Here is a 13,306-nt window from a genome sequence, read left to right as displayed (position 1 = left end):
TAAGCTCTGGGATGGACAGGGAAGCCTGGCATACTGCAGTCCATGGAGTCTCAAAGAGTCGGACATGACTGAGGGGCTGAACTAAACTGAGACCTTTTACAGTTAGTATGTTGTTAACATGGTTAGACTTAAGACAATTTTATTTTATTCTCTTTGCCCCATATATTCTTAGTTCCTTTTTCCTCTCTCTGCCTTCTTTTGGACTGAGAATTTTTTATTATTCCATTTTATTTCCTTTGGTTTTTTTTAGCTATAAATATTTAATTTAGGAAATGGTAACCCACTCCAGTATTCTTGCCTGGAGAATCCCATGGATGGAGGAGCTTGGTGGGCTACAGTCCACGGGTCACAAAGAGTTGGAAAACAACTGAGCGACTTAACTCATTTTCAGGGTTTATAGTACACATCCTTAAGTTATCAGTGTACCTTCAAATGATGTTAAACCACTTCATGTATCAGTTCAGTTTAGTTCAGTCACTCAGTTGTGTCCGACTCTTTGTGGCCCTATGAATTGCAGCATGCCAGGCCTCCCTGTCCATCACCAGCTCCCTGAATTTACTCAAACTCATGTCCATCGAGTCAGTGATGCCATCCAGCCATCTCATCCTCTGTCATCCCCTTCTCCTCCTGCCCCCAATCCCTCCCAGCATCAGGGTCTTTTCAAATGAGTCAGCTCTTCACATGAGGTGGCCAAAGTATTGGAGTTTCAGCTTTAGCATCAGTCCTTCCAATGAACACCCAGGACTGATCTCATTTAGGATGGACTGGTTGGATCTCCTTGCAGTCCAACTTCATGTATAGTGTATAGTGTATACTATATATGAATAGTATACCACCATTTCCTTTCTCCTGACCTTTATACTATTGTCATATATTTTATTTTCATATATGTTATAAACCCCACACTACATTACTGTTATTTCTGTTTAAATGGTCAGCCATCATTTTAAAAGATTTATGTAATAAGACATTTTTACACACTTATTCATGCTGTTACCATCTCTGGTCCTTTTTATTCCTTTGTGTAGGTGTGTACTTCCATTTGTAATAATTTGCCTTCTCCCTGAAGAATTTCCTTTAACATCTCTTGTAATGAAGGTGTACTGAAGATGAATTCATTTGGGTTTTGTATACTGAAAAAAAAAATCTTTATTTTACCTTTGTTTTTGAAATATATATTTCAAATGATAGAATTCTGGGCTGACTTTTTTCCTCAGTCGGTAAAGGATCTTGCTCCACTGTCTTCTCACTTGCATTGTTTCTGAAGAGAAATCTCCTGTCATTCTTACTTTCGTTCCTCTTTTTCCCTCAGTCTGCTTTCAAGATTTTATCTTGGTCACTTATTTTGAGCGATTTGATTATGATGTGCATTGTTGTTTTAGTCACGATTTTTTGTGCTTGGGGGTCTGCTGCTCAAGCTTTTTGAATCAAGGGGTTTATCATTTTCATCAAGTTTGGGAAACTTTCAGGCTCTTTTAAGATGTCTGTTAACCCATATATTGCTTGCTCATTCACTCATTTGTGTCTCTTTGCGACCCCATGGGCTGTAGCCAGCCAGGCTTCTCTGTCCATGGAATTTTCCAGGCAAGAATACTGGCGTGGGTTGCCATTTTGTACTCCAGGGGATCTTCCTGACCCAGTGATTGAACCCGTGTCTCTTGTGTCTCCTGCTCTGGCAGGTGGGCTCTTTACCATTGCACCATATATTAGGATGCACCAAAGCCTGGAAGCTTTCTCAAGCCAGTATGTCAGAGTGACCATAAAGCCCATTTTATTTATCTCTTAGAGATCACTATTCTTTGTTGTCATGTCCAGAATCTTGTTTCATGTATTTTCTCTCTCTCTTTTTTTAATTGTTAGTTTCACGAGAGGAAATGTAGATTTCATCTTGTTACTCCTCTTGACCAGGAACAGATCTCACCCCTCTTGGTATTTTAAAAATCAACTTCACCAACCTGGTTAAGTTTTTCTAATAGCTTCTGTTAAATGGGCACTGAATAGCACTGTAAGACTTGAGTATCTGGAAGCTGATTTGAATTTAGAATTTTGTTGTGAACAATTGAGAATTGAGGATAATGAGAATGACATAGAATTCAGCTATAATTGACTATTATCTGTGTGGAGCAGCAATCTCAACCTCACTGATAATTCAGTCCCACCCGAGACATGCTGGTTTCACTTGTCTAGAGTATGACCTGGACATCAGGATTCTTGAAAGCCCCCAGGTGACCATAATGTACAACCAAGGTAAAGAGCCACTGAGGAGGTATATGGTTCGTGGTCCTCCTCCATCTCTGATCCACTCTGTCTTTCCTCCCTCTGTGTCCTCCCTTCCCAGCAAAGTCCAGGTCCTGTATGGGGGCACAGACCTGTTTGATTATGAGGTTCGCAGAACCTTCAACAACGACATGCTCCTGGCCTTCATCAGCAGCAGCTGTATCGCTGCCCTCGTCTACATTCTCACCTCCTGCTCAGGTACGGTTTCTCCAGCAGCACCGCATGGAGCCAGCCCTTTCGTTCCTCCCAGTGTGCTTCTCTCTGGACAAAGCCTTCCTGCTTGGGAATGCCGCAAATGGGCTTGAACCCACTGTATCAGAGCTGGCGGTGGGACAGCTGCTCAGACATCACCTTCTAACCCCGGGCAGGGTGACTGAGGTGCAGAGGCAGACTGGGCCATGCCCCAGGGCCCGCTCCCCAAGGACCTCCTACAGTTGAACCTTTTGTTCTTTGACGGTCTTTTTCTTGTTGATAAGCTTTGTGGAGTCTGGAGTATTGGACACTTTATGGATTACTCCTTAGCCTGTTTATTATTATAATTTAGTATTTATTTATTTGGCTGTAACGGGTCTTGTGAACCGTGGGATCCTCATTGTGTCATGCGGGATCTTTTGTTGCAGTATAAATTGTTTGTTGCAGCTCATGGGTTTCTCTATAGTTGTGGCTCACGGGCTCTCTAGTTGATGGTGCGTGAGCTCCAGAGCGCATGGGCTCAGTAGTTGCCACACACCCACTTAGTTGCCCTGTGGCATGTGGGATCTTAGTTCCCCAACCAGGGATCAAACCTGCATCCCCTGCACTGGAAAGTAGCTTCCCAAGCACTGGACCACTGCCAGGGAAGTCCCACCCTTAGCCTGTTTTAAAGTCCCAGCTGCCATTAGACTCCCAGTTCACTTTTCCACTGTCCTCTCCCCATGCACCCTAGCTGCTGCTTTCTGTGTATACAGGAGGTGCTCTTCATTGGCCAAGTGAATGAGAGATTGGTCATACCTTCAAAAATGGAAAAGACATTCACTCATCCATGTAACAAATATTAACTGGGCACCAACTATGTGCCAGATGCTCTCAGGTGCCAGAGTTCTAGTAGTGAACATCACTGATGTACTTCTTGCCTCCTGCTGCTGCTGCTAAGTCACTTCAGTCGTGTCCAACTCTGTGCGACCCCATAGATGGCAGCCCACCAGGCTCCCTCGTCCCTGGGATTCTCCAGGCAAGAACACTGGAGTGGGTTGCCATTTCCTTCTCCAATGTATGAAAGTGAAAAGTGAAAGTAAAGTCGCTCAGTCGTGTCCAACCCTCAGCGACCCCATGGACTGCAGCCCACCAGGCTCCTCCGTCCATGGGATTTTCCAGGCAAGAGTACTGGAGTGGGGTGCTATTGCCTTCTTGCCTCCATGGAACCTCTAATTTACTGGGTGACAGATGTTAAAAATATAATGATTCCCTATTAGCATATGAAGTAAGCTCTGCAAAGATGAGGGCCCATGAACAACCTGACTTACTCATCAAGGGCTTCATCTGCTACTCAGGCCTCCTGCCCAGCACCTTCTCTGGGCATAGAGAACTATACTGGGCTCAAATGGGGTGGTGAAGGTGCCCCTGGGGATGGGGGTGTATGAGGCAGGACCAAACCAGGGCCAGAGACACTGTGTCTGTGTCTGTGTTCTGTTGGGTCCCCCCACTCCATTCCCTGTGCTTCTTGCCCTGCCCAGTGTTCCTGTCCTTCTTCGGGATTGCCAGCATTGGCCTCAGTTGCCTGGTGGCGCTCTTCCTGTACCACGTGGTCTTCGGTATCCAGTACTTGGGCATCCTCAATGGGGTGGCTGCCTTTGTGATAGTGGGCATCGGTGAGTTGATTCTGTTGCCATGGTAATGGGCCTCCCACTTGGAAATTTGACCCCCAAAGGGCCTTTTACAGGATGCAAAGTCTGGCTTCCATGGGGGCTCTAAAAAGTCCTCTCTCAGACCTCAGAGCCTTGGACTTGGGGTGGAGGGTGGGTAGAGTATGAGTGGTGAGTGATTCTGGGCATATGGTGGGTGGAACCCCCCAGAGGTGGAAGGAGTGGGTGGATATGCTGGGTAAAGAAAGGTTAAGCATGGTGGGAAAGGTGAGGGGTGGTGAAGATTTGGAGGAAAGGATCTAGTTCTGGTGAGGGAGGGGGCCGTGCAGCATGAGAGTGGGTCTTGGGTTCATGGCCCAGGTTGGATCTGACCTGGAGACAGCAGAGTAACCCAGCTGGCCCGGCCCCCCTCCCATAGGCGTGGACGACGTCTTTGTGTTCATCAACACCTACCGCCAGGCCACCCACCTGGAAGACCCTCAACTGCGGATGATTCACACCATCCAGACGGCAGGCAAGGCCACCTTCTTCACCTCGCTGACCACGGCCGCCGCCTATGCGGCTAACGTCTTCTCCCAGGTGGGAGCCAGCCCTCCAGCCTGGCCTGGCGTCCCCTGCCCCCCACCCCTGCCCATGCATACCTGGACCCTGGTCTCCGCTCTTCCCACCCACCCCTTCTCTTGGGGCCACGCAGTTTCCACCTCAAGGTACTTGCCACGTCCCTAGAGTCCATGTTTTGTTACTAATCACCATCACCAGAACTTAACAAATGGGAGAATTCTAGTGATACAAATTGTGTTTCTTATTGATGCTCATTACTGATAATCCACTCTCAGCCCTGAAGGGCATTTAGCAGTTGTTTCCAAAGGTCCCCCAGCTGCTACATGGTAAGCCTGCCCATGACTCCTGACCCCAGTGCAGGGCCCTCTCCACCCACCAGCTGCATACAGCATTGTTATCCCTCACATGCACTTCCCTCTTGCTGGCCCCACACTCCTTCCTGTCTGAGCTGGGCTTGAGAGAAGGATCCTAGGCCAGGTCCTGGGTGCCAGCAGAGCCTGAAAGGCAGTGAGCCTGTCTGAGTCTGAGAGGTCTTATGACCTGGACTGAGGATCCTGTCTAGAAACCGCTAGATGCTCTGGGATTCTCCAGACTTTACTAGAGAACCACACCCAGAAAACAAGCTGAGCTGGATTTCCATCCCTCCTCTGCCATTTTCTGGCTGTGTGACCTTAGGCAGCTTGTTTAACTTCTGTGAGCCTCACTCTCCTCACGTGTGGATCATCAGAGAATGGAATGAGATGCTTGTGAAAGTGTTCCACAGACAGTGAAGGAAGGCCTGTGTGCTTGTTGGCTGCAGCTTCCTTCTGATGGCCACACCCTGCGCAGGTGCCTGTGACACTCCTGGGGCACACCCTGTGGCAGCTCTCTGTTCCCCTCTGCTAGCGTGTGCCCTGCTCTGACAGTGTGTGTTTTCCTCTGTCCTTCCTGTAATGAGTTACGGTGCGCTTGCTCTATGCTGGGCACTGTTCTGGGCAGAGGGCTGCAGTGTCGACCAGAGGCTGGACTCTTCCTCTCTGCCACACCCCTGGCTCCAGCCCAGCCATCTGACATCCTCCTAGGCCAGTGCCGTCATTCCCGCAGCCTCGGCCTTCGCATCCTGCCTCAGTCTGGGGGTGGTCAGGGCCCAGTGCTGCAGAGTCCCTGGGCTCCTTGGGCTCCAGGCCTGATCCCCGCCCATCGCCCCCACCTTTCCATTCCCAGATCCCAGCTGTCCACGACTTCGGCCTGTTCATGTCTCTGATCGTGTCCTGCTGCTGGCTGGCAGTGCTCTTCACCATGCCTGCAGCCCTGGGCATCTGGAGCCTTTACATGGCACCGCTGGAGAGTGCCTGCCAGGCCAGGTGAGCCGGGCGGGTGAGGAAGGCACAGGGACTGTGTCCTGCTCTCACGGAGTAGCCATGGCAGACCCTTGGGGGGCCATTCAGCACACCATCCTCTCTCCCAGAAGCCTCCTGATTCACTGCTGAGCACCTTCTGTGTGCCCCGTCCTATGCTAGCACTTCTGTGTACTCCTGTCTAATAGTTACATTTGATCACCTACTGTGTACCTGAAAGTGGGCAGAGTGCTTTTGTACAAGATCTTACTGCCATCCCCAGGGACCCTAGGAGCTGGGTCCTCTTATTTCACCCGTTTTGTAAAATGTCTGTAGACAAGGAGGCAAAGGCTTGGAGACGCTGGGCAGCTTTCTCAAAGTTATCCATATAATAGGCAGCAGAGCGGAAATTTAGATCCCCGTAATCTGACTGGATCCCATGCTCTTAGCCACCACTTTAAATGTCCTCTGGGTTCTCATCTTGAGAGAGGAACCGTATTTAGACCCAGTGAGCCAGGTGCAAAGTTGATTGGATCAGTACAGAGCTGCTGCAGCTGAAGGTAGAGGGCTTGGGGTCTTGTGGGCCAAGCCAGCAGGGTTAAGGCAGGGGGCACATTGGTCACATGGAATCCGGCCTGAGTGGCTGTCTGGGTTGGGAGTACTAGGGAATGATAGACGGTCTGGCCTTGGTGCAGGGCATGCAAATGCAGGACTGTCAGGGGTCCATGACAGTGTCCACTTGACCATGGTGAGACGAGGGGCAGGAAGGAGATGAGAGGCCAGCAGGGAGCTCAGATTAAGGTCTGGGAAGGACTCCTTAGCTCTCCCACGCATACCTTTGCTTCAGGGTCTCCATGTATGGTGGTTCAGGTTGGGCACTGCACAAGAGCCCTCTAGCTGAGGCACAGTCATCTGCACTGTGGCCATTCAGGTTTGACTGTTTCTATGACAGTTTTGTGACATAGAAGCAAAGTGACTTGGGTAAAAGCCTCCTTTTCCCTAATTTCTACAGAGATACCAACTAAGCCCACCCTGTCCCTTCCCCCAGTCTAGGGTAGGGGATGTAGCCTCAGCCTCCTTGCCTGGAAACTGTGGGCCTTTGGACATGTAACTTAACCTCTCTGCACCTCAGTTTTCTGTTCTGTAAAATGGGTACTACAACCCTGTGGGGATTCATAAGAGAATCCACGAGGAGCTCTAGCTCAGTCTCTGGCACTGAGCACTCCTGGCACATTCGCTGTGTGCACTGTTCTTGCCCCCAGTCTCCAGGGTGAGCCTTGGTCCCCCACATTCACTCCAGCTAAGGCCTCAGCTGCACACTCAGCCCAGCCCCGCTTCCCCATCCCCCTGGTCTCAGGGCCCCAGGCACTCGACAGCACAGGCGTGATCCCTCTGCTGCAGTCACCTCGATGCTTGGGCAGCTGCGTGCCATCATCTGCTGTCCCTAGGAATGACTACTGTCACCATTTGTCTCCCCAGAGGAACTGTGGTACCCGAGGGCCCTGGGGGAGATGACACTGGTGAGAATTCAGGCACAGGCTCCTGGAAGCCTGGGAGGCATGTCCTGTGGGTTGTCAGCAGCAGCGTGATGCCTGGTTCACATGTAGCCCGGACATGCAGCCTGGACTCCCAGGACCCACCCTTCCCCCACTCTTTCCGCAGCTGCAACCAGAAGTGTGGCCGTAGGAGTTCCCCGCACTTCCCTGGGGACGTGTTCACAGCTCCTGAGCGGGTTGGGGGTGGCCCTGCACAGGGCCCCATGCCCTACCTGGACGATGACATCCCCCTGCTGAGTGTGGAGGAGGAGCCAGGTGAGAGGGGGTGCGGGCCTGCTGCTGAATCTGCGGGACCCAGGCACTGCCTCTGTCAGGGGAAGTACCTTGACAAGCTGGTGCGAGGACCATCTGGTCCTGAGTTGGGGGTGGGACGAGACTGGGAGGATCCCCATCAAGCATCTGAGCTTCCCTGGAGGGGGTGTGGACCAGGGGGACTTTGACCCACTTCTGGGCCAGCCCTCTGATGGACCGCTGCTCTGCCCTGCAGTGTCGCTGGAGCTGGGAGATGTGTCCCTGGTGTCTGTGCCCCCCGAGGGCTTGCAGCCGGCTCCCAACGGGGGCAGCCGGGGGCAGCTCATTGCCCAGCTGCAGGAGCTGCTGCACCACTGGGTCCTGTGGTCAGCCGTCAAGAGCCGTTGGGTGATTGTGGGTAAGTGGGCTCTCCACTCTCCTTCCCCCATCTCGCAGTGTCTCCCAGCACCTGAGATGTGGACAACAGACTCCCCCCAGCCATTTTCTCAAAGAACACGCAGGTCTTGGGAGCCCGCCCCTTGTCCCACAGATGAGCTAGAGGTCAGAGACCCGGGCTCAGGTCGCTCACTCTCTCGGAGCCTCACCCCCTCCCTGCAGAGAATAAAGCCAGTCTCACGATAGCTGTCGCTTACTGAACACCTCCTACGTCCTGGTCATCATGCTGGACAGCAGAGCAGAGTGCCCAGTGCTTGGGCTCTGCCATTGGACCAGCTTGGCTAATTGGGATCCTGACTCTGCCACGTTCTAGCAGTGCCACCTGGACTGGGGCAGTTAGTCTGTGCCTCAGTTTCCTATCTTATGACTGAGGAGAAGAAGAGTATCTAGTAAGGCTGTTGTAAGGAAACGACAGTATGTGTAAAGGATTTAGCCCAGTGTGAGGCATGCAGTAGTGCTCCATGAAAGTTAAGTGCTATTATTATTATCGTTGTAAAGATTTAGGTCTGTGTAAGACCAAATGGATGTGCCGGCTCTTTATAGACTGTTCAGGGCTCTAAGATGATGGCTGCTTCTTGTCCAGGAATGTGAGCTGGAACTTGAAGTCCGACCCCTGGTGACATGCATGACAACTGGCCCCTACCTTCAAGGGAGTGATCCCCAGCAGCCTCACCCACAGGCTGGCATGCTGGGCCTCTGCCCACTCCCTTGGGATACCTGCCCTCCTCCCCACAGCAGGAGCAGCTCTTTCCCAGGGCTCTGGAGGCCCCGGCTGTGCATGTGTCCCCCCGCCCCCGGGCCCCGGCCCTGCCTAGCGCAGTGTCCTTTCCTCGCAGGGCTCTTTGTCTCCATCCTTGTCCTGTCCCTGGTGTTCGCCAGCCGGCTCCGCCCCGCCAGCCGGGCCCCGCTGCTCTTCCGGCCCGATACCAACATCCAGGTGCTGCTGGACCTCAAGTACAACCTGAGCGCCGAGGGCATCTCCTGCATCACCTGTTCAGGTGAGGTTTCCTGCCGGGGTGTCCTCTTTGGAGTCCAGATCCCCAAGACTAGAGATGCCAGGCTCCCCATCACCGTGTGAACTTAGGAAATCAACTCCACCTCTAAAAAGTGTTAGTCACTCAGTCACGTCCGACTCTTTGCACCCCCATGGACTGTAGGCCCACCAGTCTCCTCTGTCCATGGGATTCTCCAGGCAAGAATACTGGAGTGGGTAGCCATTCCCTTCTCCAGGGGATCTTCCCGACCCAGGGATCGAACCCAAGTCTTCCACACTCTAGGCAGATTCTTTATCATCTGAGCCACCAGGGAGTCTCAGTGTTTCCACATTTCATTAAATGAATACTGCCTGGGTACCAGCTGTGCTGGTGCTGGGGAGGCCGCAGTGGGCAGGACAGGCTTCCCAAGCACAGGAATTCACTCCACTGCTATGGAGGCCATGTAATAGTAGATCTGAGCTGTGGTGGACGAAAAGCAGGGTGCCTGGGGAGCTCAGCATCATGGAGATCTTCCTGGAGGAGGGACTATCTAAGCCAAGACTCGTGGAATGGGAAGGACTTGGCCTGGCTGGGAGGGGAGAGGTGGGAAGTGGTCTAGGCAGAGGGGAGCACCAGAGGTGGGAAAGACTAGGACCAGGTTTGAGGGAGGTAGTTGCATGATCCAAAGCTAGCCAGATGGGCCTGGTGGGCTACAGTGTGATGTCTGGATTACATTGTCATTGTCATTGTCACTGGAAGTTAGTGGAGGGCTTTACACAGAGAGGGACCAGGTGCTGTCTGGTTGGAGGGCTGCGTAGAGCATGGCTGGGAGTCCAGGTAGAAGGCTGGTGTCATCTTGACAAGAGACTGTAGGGGCTGGAGCCAGCGTGGTTGATGGTGCAGTGAAGTCAAGAGGTTTTTAGGAGATGACATCCACAGGACTTGGTGATGGAGCATGTGCCAGGGATGAGCCAAGAGGTGAGATAAAGATGTCTGCTTGTCTTAGAGTTAGTCTGATGAGGTCCAGGGTAGGGCGAGGGAAGTCGACTCAAGGTCATACCGCTTTGCCGGGTGGTTAGAAACCAAATGAGAAGACGCTTGGGTGAGTGCTCCCAGCTCCTAGGGGAAGACCCGCTGACTGCTGTAATTGTCTTCATGTAATTGGGGCGGTGTTCAGATTAACCTGGCCTTCCCCTTGGTGATTGCATGAGCCGAATGCATGATAATCCGAAGCGGCTTAGGGAGGTGCCTGAGGATCCCCTCTTGAACTGGAGCTGACCTGGCCACATCCCCTCCGCCACTCCCACCTGCCTGGGCATTGAATTTCATTCCATTCTCACTGCCCCTGCAAGGCCTTCTGCCATCCCTTGGGGCCTGGAGGCTGAAAGCCACATCTGCTCCCATTTCACAGATGGACAGACCCTGGGATGATCCCAAAGTTCCTGGAAACATCTGGAGAAGGGCCAAGACCCCAGCCAGAGTTCAGCCCCTGGCCCCTTGTATCTCTCAGCCTCTGAGCTGCCTCTTAAAGGGGCCCTTCATGTTGTAGCAAAAAGAGCTTCGGCTGTAGGGGCAGACAGGACCTGTCCTGCTGGCCTCCGCCTCTCACTTCCCCTACAGGTCATGTAACCTCCTCGAACCTCTGCTTGCTTCTCTGTCAAATGGGGTTAATAATAACCACCTCCTAGAATTACTGTGAGGATCGCATTTTTGAAAGTGTAAAATGTAGCTCATTAAAAAAACAAAACCAACAAAAAATTCATCTACAATGCTTGGGGCAAAACAGGCAGTCTCCCCTCATCTCTGCTGTTTCTAATTATTCCTATTTATGGAGCATTCAGCACGAGCCAGACACATTGCTAAGCCCATGAGATGCAGCGTCCCCTTTGATCCCTCAACCACCCTCCAGAGGTAACCCTTGGGAGTGTCATCCCATTTGACAGGGGGAAAGTGAGGCAAGATGAGGGTGAGTAGGGAAAGCTTCTGAGTGTCTTTCTCGGGGTAAGGCTGGTGGGTACCTTTCTTTTGCCTTAAGATTCTTATGCATTTGGCATTTTTTCAGTTCTCCCCACGTTTGTTTTAGAAAAAACCTTTTCCCCAGACACCCTGACACTACCCCCTTTTCTAAAGGCTCCAGGGCCTGTGTCCCTGGGATCGTCACTGTCCCAACCTCAGCCGAGCCCAGCCAGGGAGGCCCTCCTGTCCCTGACACGACGCGGGGGGTAGGTCTGTTCCAGGAGAAGCCCCACAGCCTGCAGAACAATATCCGGACGTCCCTGGAGAAGAAGAAGCGGGGTTCTGGGGTGTCCTGGGCCAGCCGGCCTGAGGCCACGCTGCAGGGTCAGTGGGGAATGTGGACTGTCTGGGTGGGGGTGTCAGGATGTCCTGGTACAAGGGTGTGGGGGTCTTGCAGGGAGAGCAGATAAAATCCCTTCTTTGATTCTCCTTCAAGAACAACAGGGTTGGGTTGGGGGTGGGGGTAGGGGAGTGAACTTGAGGCCCTCGCCCAGCATCCCACCAGCTCTCCTCGGCCAGAACAAGGCGATCCCCTCCTGCCACACCCCAGCCTGGCCTGTGCTGCCCCATGAACCCGCCTTGTGTGCCGGACCATCCTGATTTGGGGGAGGGGGCCTCCTGAACACTGGAGCCTAGCTTATCCCTTCTGGTGTTCCTGTCAGAGGGGGTATGCTGGGATACATGTGGGAATTAACCCCCCGCAGTTAACCCCCAGAATTAACCCCCAGGGCAGTTCCATATGTCCTTGTCACCCCACAACCATCATCACCCCCTCTGTGCCCACCATCGTCATCACCAATGTGGCCCCAGCTTTCACACTGTGCTCCCGTCATTGGCATCACTGCCACTTCCCTAGTCCATACTGGCACATCTTTACCATGGCTTCCACCTGCACTGTCACTTCCTCCACACCTGCCACCTCCCATCCAGTGTCCACCACCACCTGCCCTCCATCTATGTCACTGCGCCATCCCCGTGTTCACCACCACCACCTGCCCCTCCACCACTGCGGTGGGCTCGGTCCAGTATACAGGAACAGAGCCAACACTTGGAGATGAGCCCGAGATCAGGCTCAGCTCCTCAGCCAGCGGAGCAGAGGCTGGGCTGCTGCAGGATCAGGGGATGCTAGCCGAGGTGATCGTCCCCCCTCCTCCACCCCTCCTTTGTCCCTAGACTCCCCAGGCACCGTGTACGTCTCCAAGGTGAAGAACAAAGGCCGCCCGACTGTCTACAGGTTCTCCCTCAATGCCAGCCTGCCTGCCCCTTGGCAGACCGTGTCCCTTGGGGACGGGGAGGTGCCCTCCTTCCAGGTGAGCCTGGGCTCTCATGCAGTGAGCTGCCACGACCAGGGAAGGGGCCCTTAGTGCTGCATTGGTGGGCACTGGCCACGTCGGGGTAGGGGCAGGGTCTGCAAGGATGGACCTGCTCCAGGCAAATGAGGACCCTCTCCTGCCATCAGCCAGGCCCACAGCAGGGACCTGCAGAGTGGTGAAAGCAGGGCTGCTGAGTCAGCCAGGCCTGGGTTCGAGTTCTGGCTGTGCCATTTATAACCTGTGTGTCTTTGGGAAGATTACTTCATCTCTCTGAGCCTCAGCTTCCTCATCTATGTAATGGGGGTATGAAAGGTACCACCCTGGGTTGCTGGAGGTACTTGAGACAAGGCCTGTGAGCTCTGTAACACCTGAAATGTAGTAAGCACTCGGTAAACGGGAGCCATGAGTTAGACTGTCGTTTTCAGCCTCTGTTCTAACACCCCCAGAAAAGGGTCTCCCAGGGCCAACCCAGGCCTCTGATTTTTTCCTCTCAAACATCATTGGTGTTTCTTTAACATGTTACACCTCCAGGGTGACAGTTACCCATGTCAACTCATGTCAATCTGATCAGGGTTTGTATTTCCGTTTGAAAGATGGAGTGTGTGAGGTATTCCCTGGCTCTGACCTTTACACTAATGTTTACAAGGTGATTCCCACTGCCTGGAGAGCCTGCCTTCCAGCTTAAAGCACGACTGGCTCCCCGTTCAGGTTTCTTAACATAATGTCACCTCCTCCCTGGGTCATGTCCTGGAAATCTCAGTTCAC

At 52.7% G+C, this 13,306-nt stretch overlaps 1 protein-coding gene across 1 annotated transcript in view; it reads left to right on the top strand.

Moving 5' to 3' along the window:
- DISP3 (dispatched RND transporter family member 3) overlaps positions 1–13,306 on the top strand; it is a 58,112-nt gene that overhangs the window by 33,680 nt on the left and 11,126 nt on the right. Inside the window, exons 4-12 of the mRNA XM_070768226.1 lie at positions 2,339–2,475; positions 3,990–4,124; positions 4,537–4,697; positions 5,883–6,022; positions 7,658–7,806; positions 8,039–8,200; positions 9,075–9,236; positions 11,439–11,552; positions 12,402–12,538. Coding sequence (XP_070624327.1) covers positions 2,339–2,475; positions 3,990–4,124; positions 4,537–4,697; positions 5,883–6,022; positions 7,658–7,806; positions 8,039–8,200; positions 9,075–9,236; positions 11,439–11,552; positions 12,402–12,538 — 1,297 coding nt within the window. The remainder of the gene's footprint in view (positions 1–2,338; positions 2,476–3,989; positions 4,125–4,536; positions 4,698–5,882; positions 6,023–7,657; positions 7,807–8,038; positions 8,201–9,074; positions 9,237–11,438; positions 11,553–12,401; positions 12,539–13,306) is intronic.

Source organism: Bos indicus, chromosome 16 (genome assembly GCF_029378745.1).
Source record: "Bos indicus isolate NIAB-ARS_2022 breed Sahiwal x Tharparkar chromosome 16, NIAB-ARS_B.indTharparkar_mat_pri_1.0, whole genome shotgun sequence".
In the NCBI taxonomy this organism is placed as follows: Eukaryota; Metazoa; Chordata; class Mammalia; order Artiodactyla; family Bovidae; genus Bos; species Bos indicus.
This window is presented reverse-complemented; position numbering and strand designations above follow the sequence as displayed.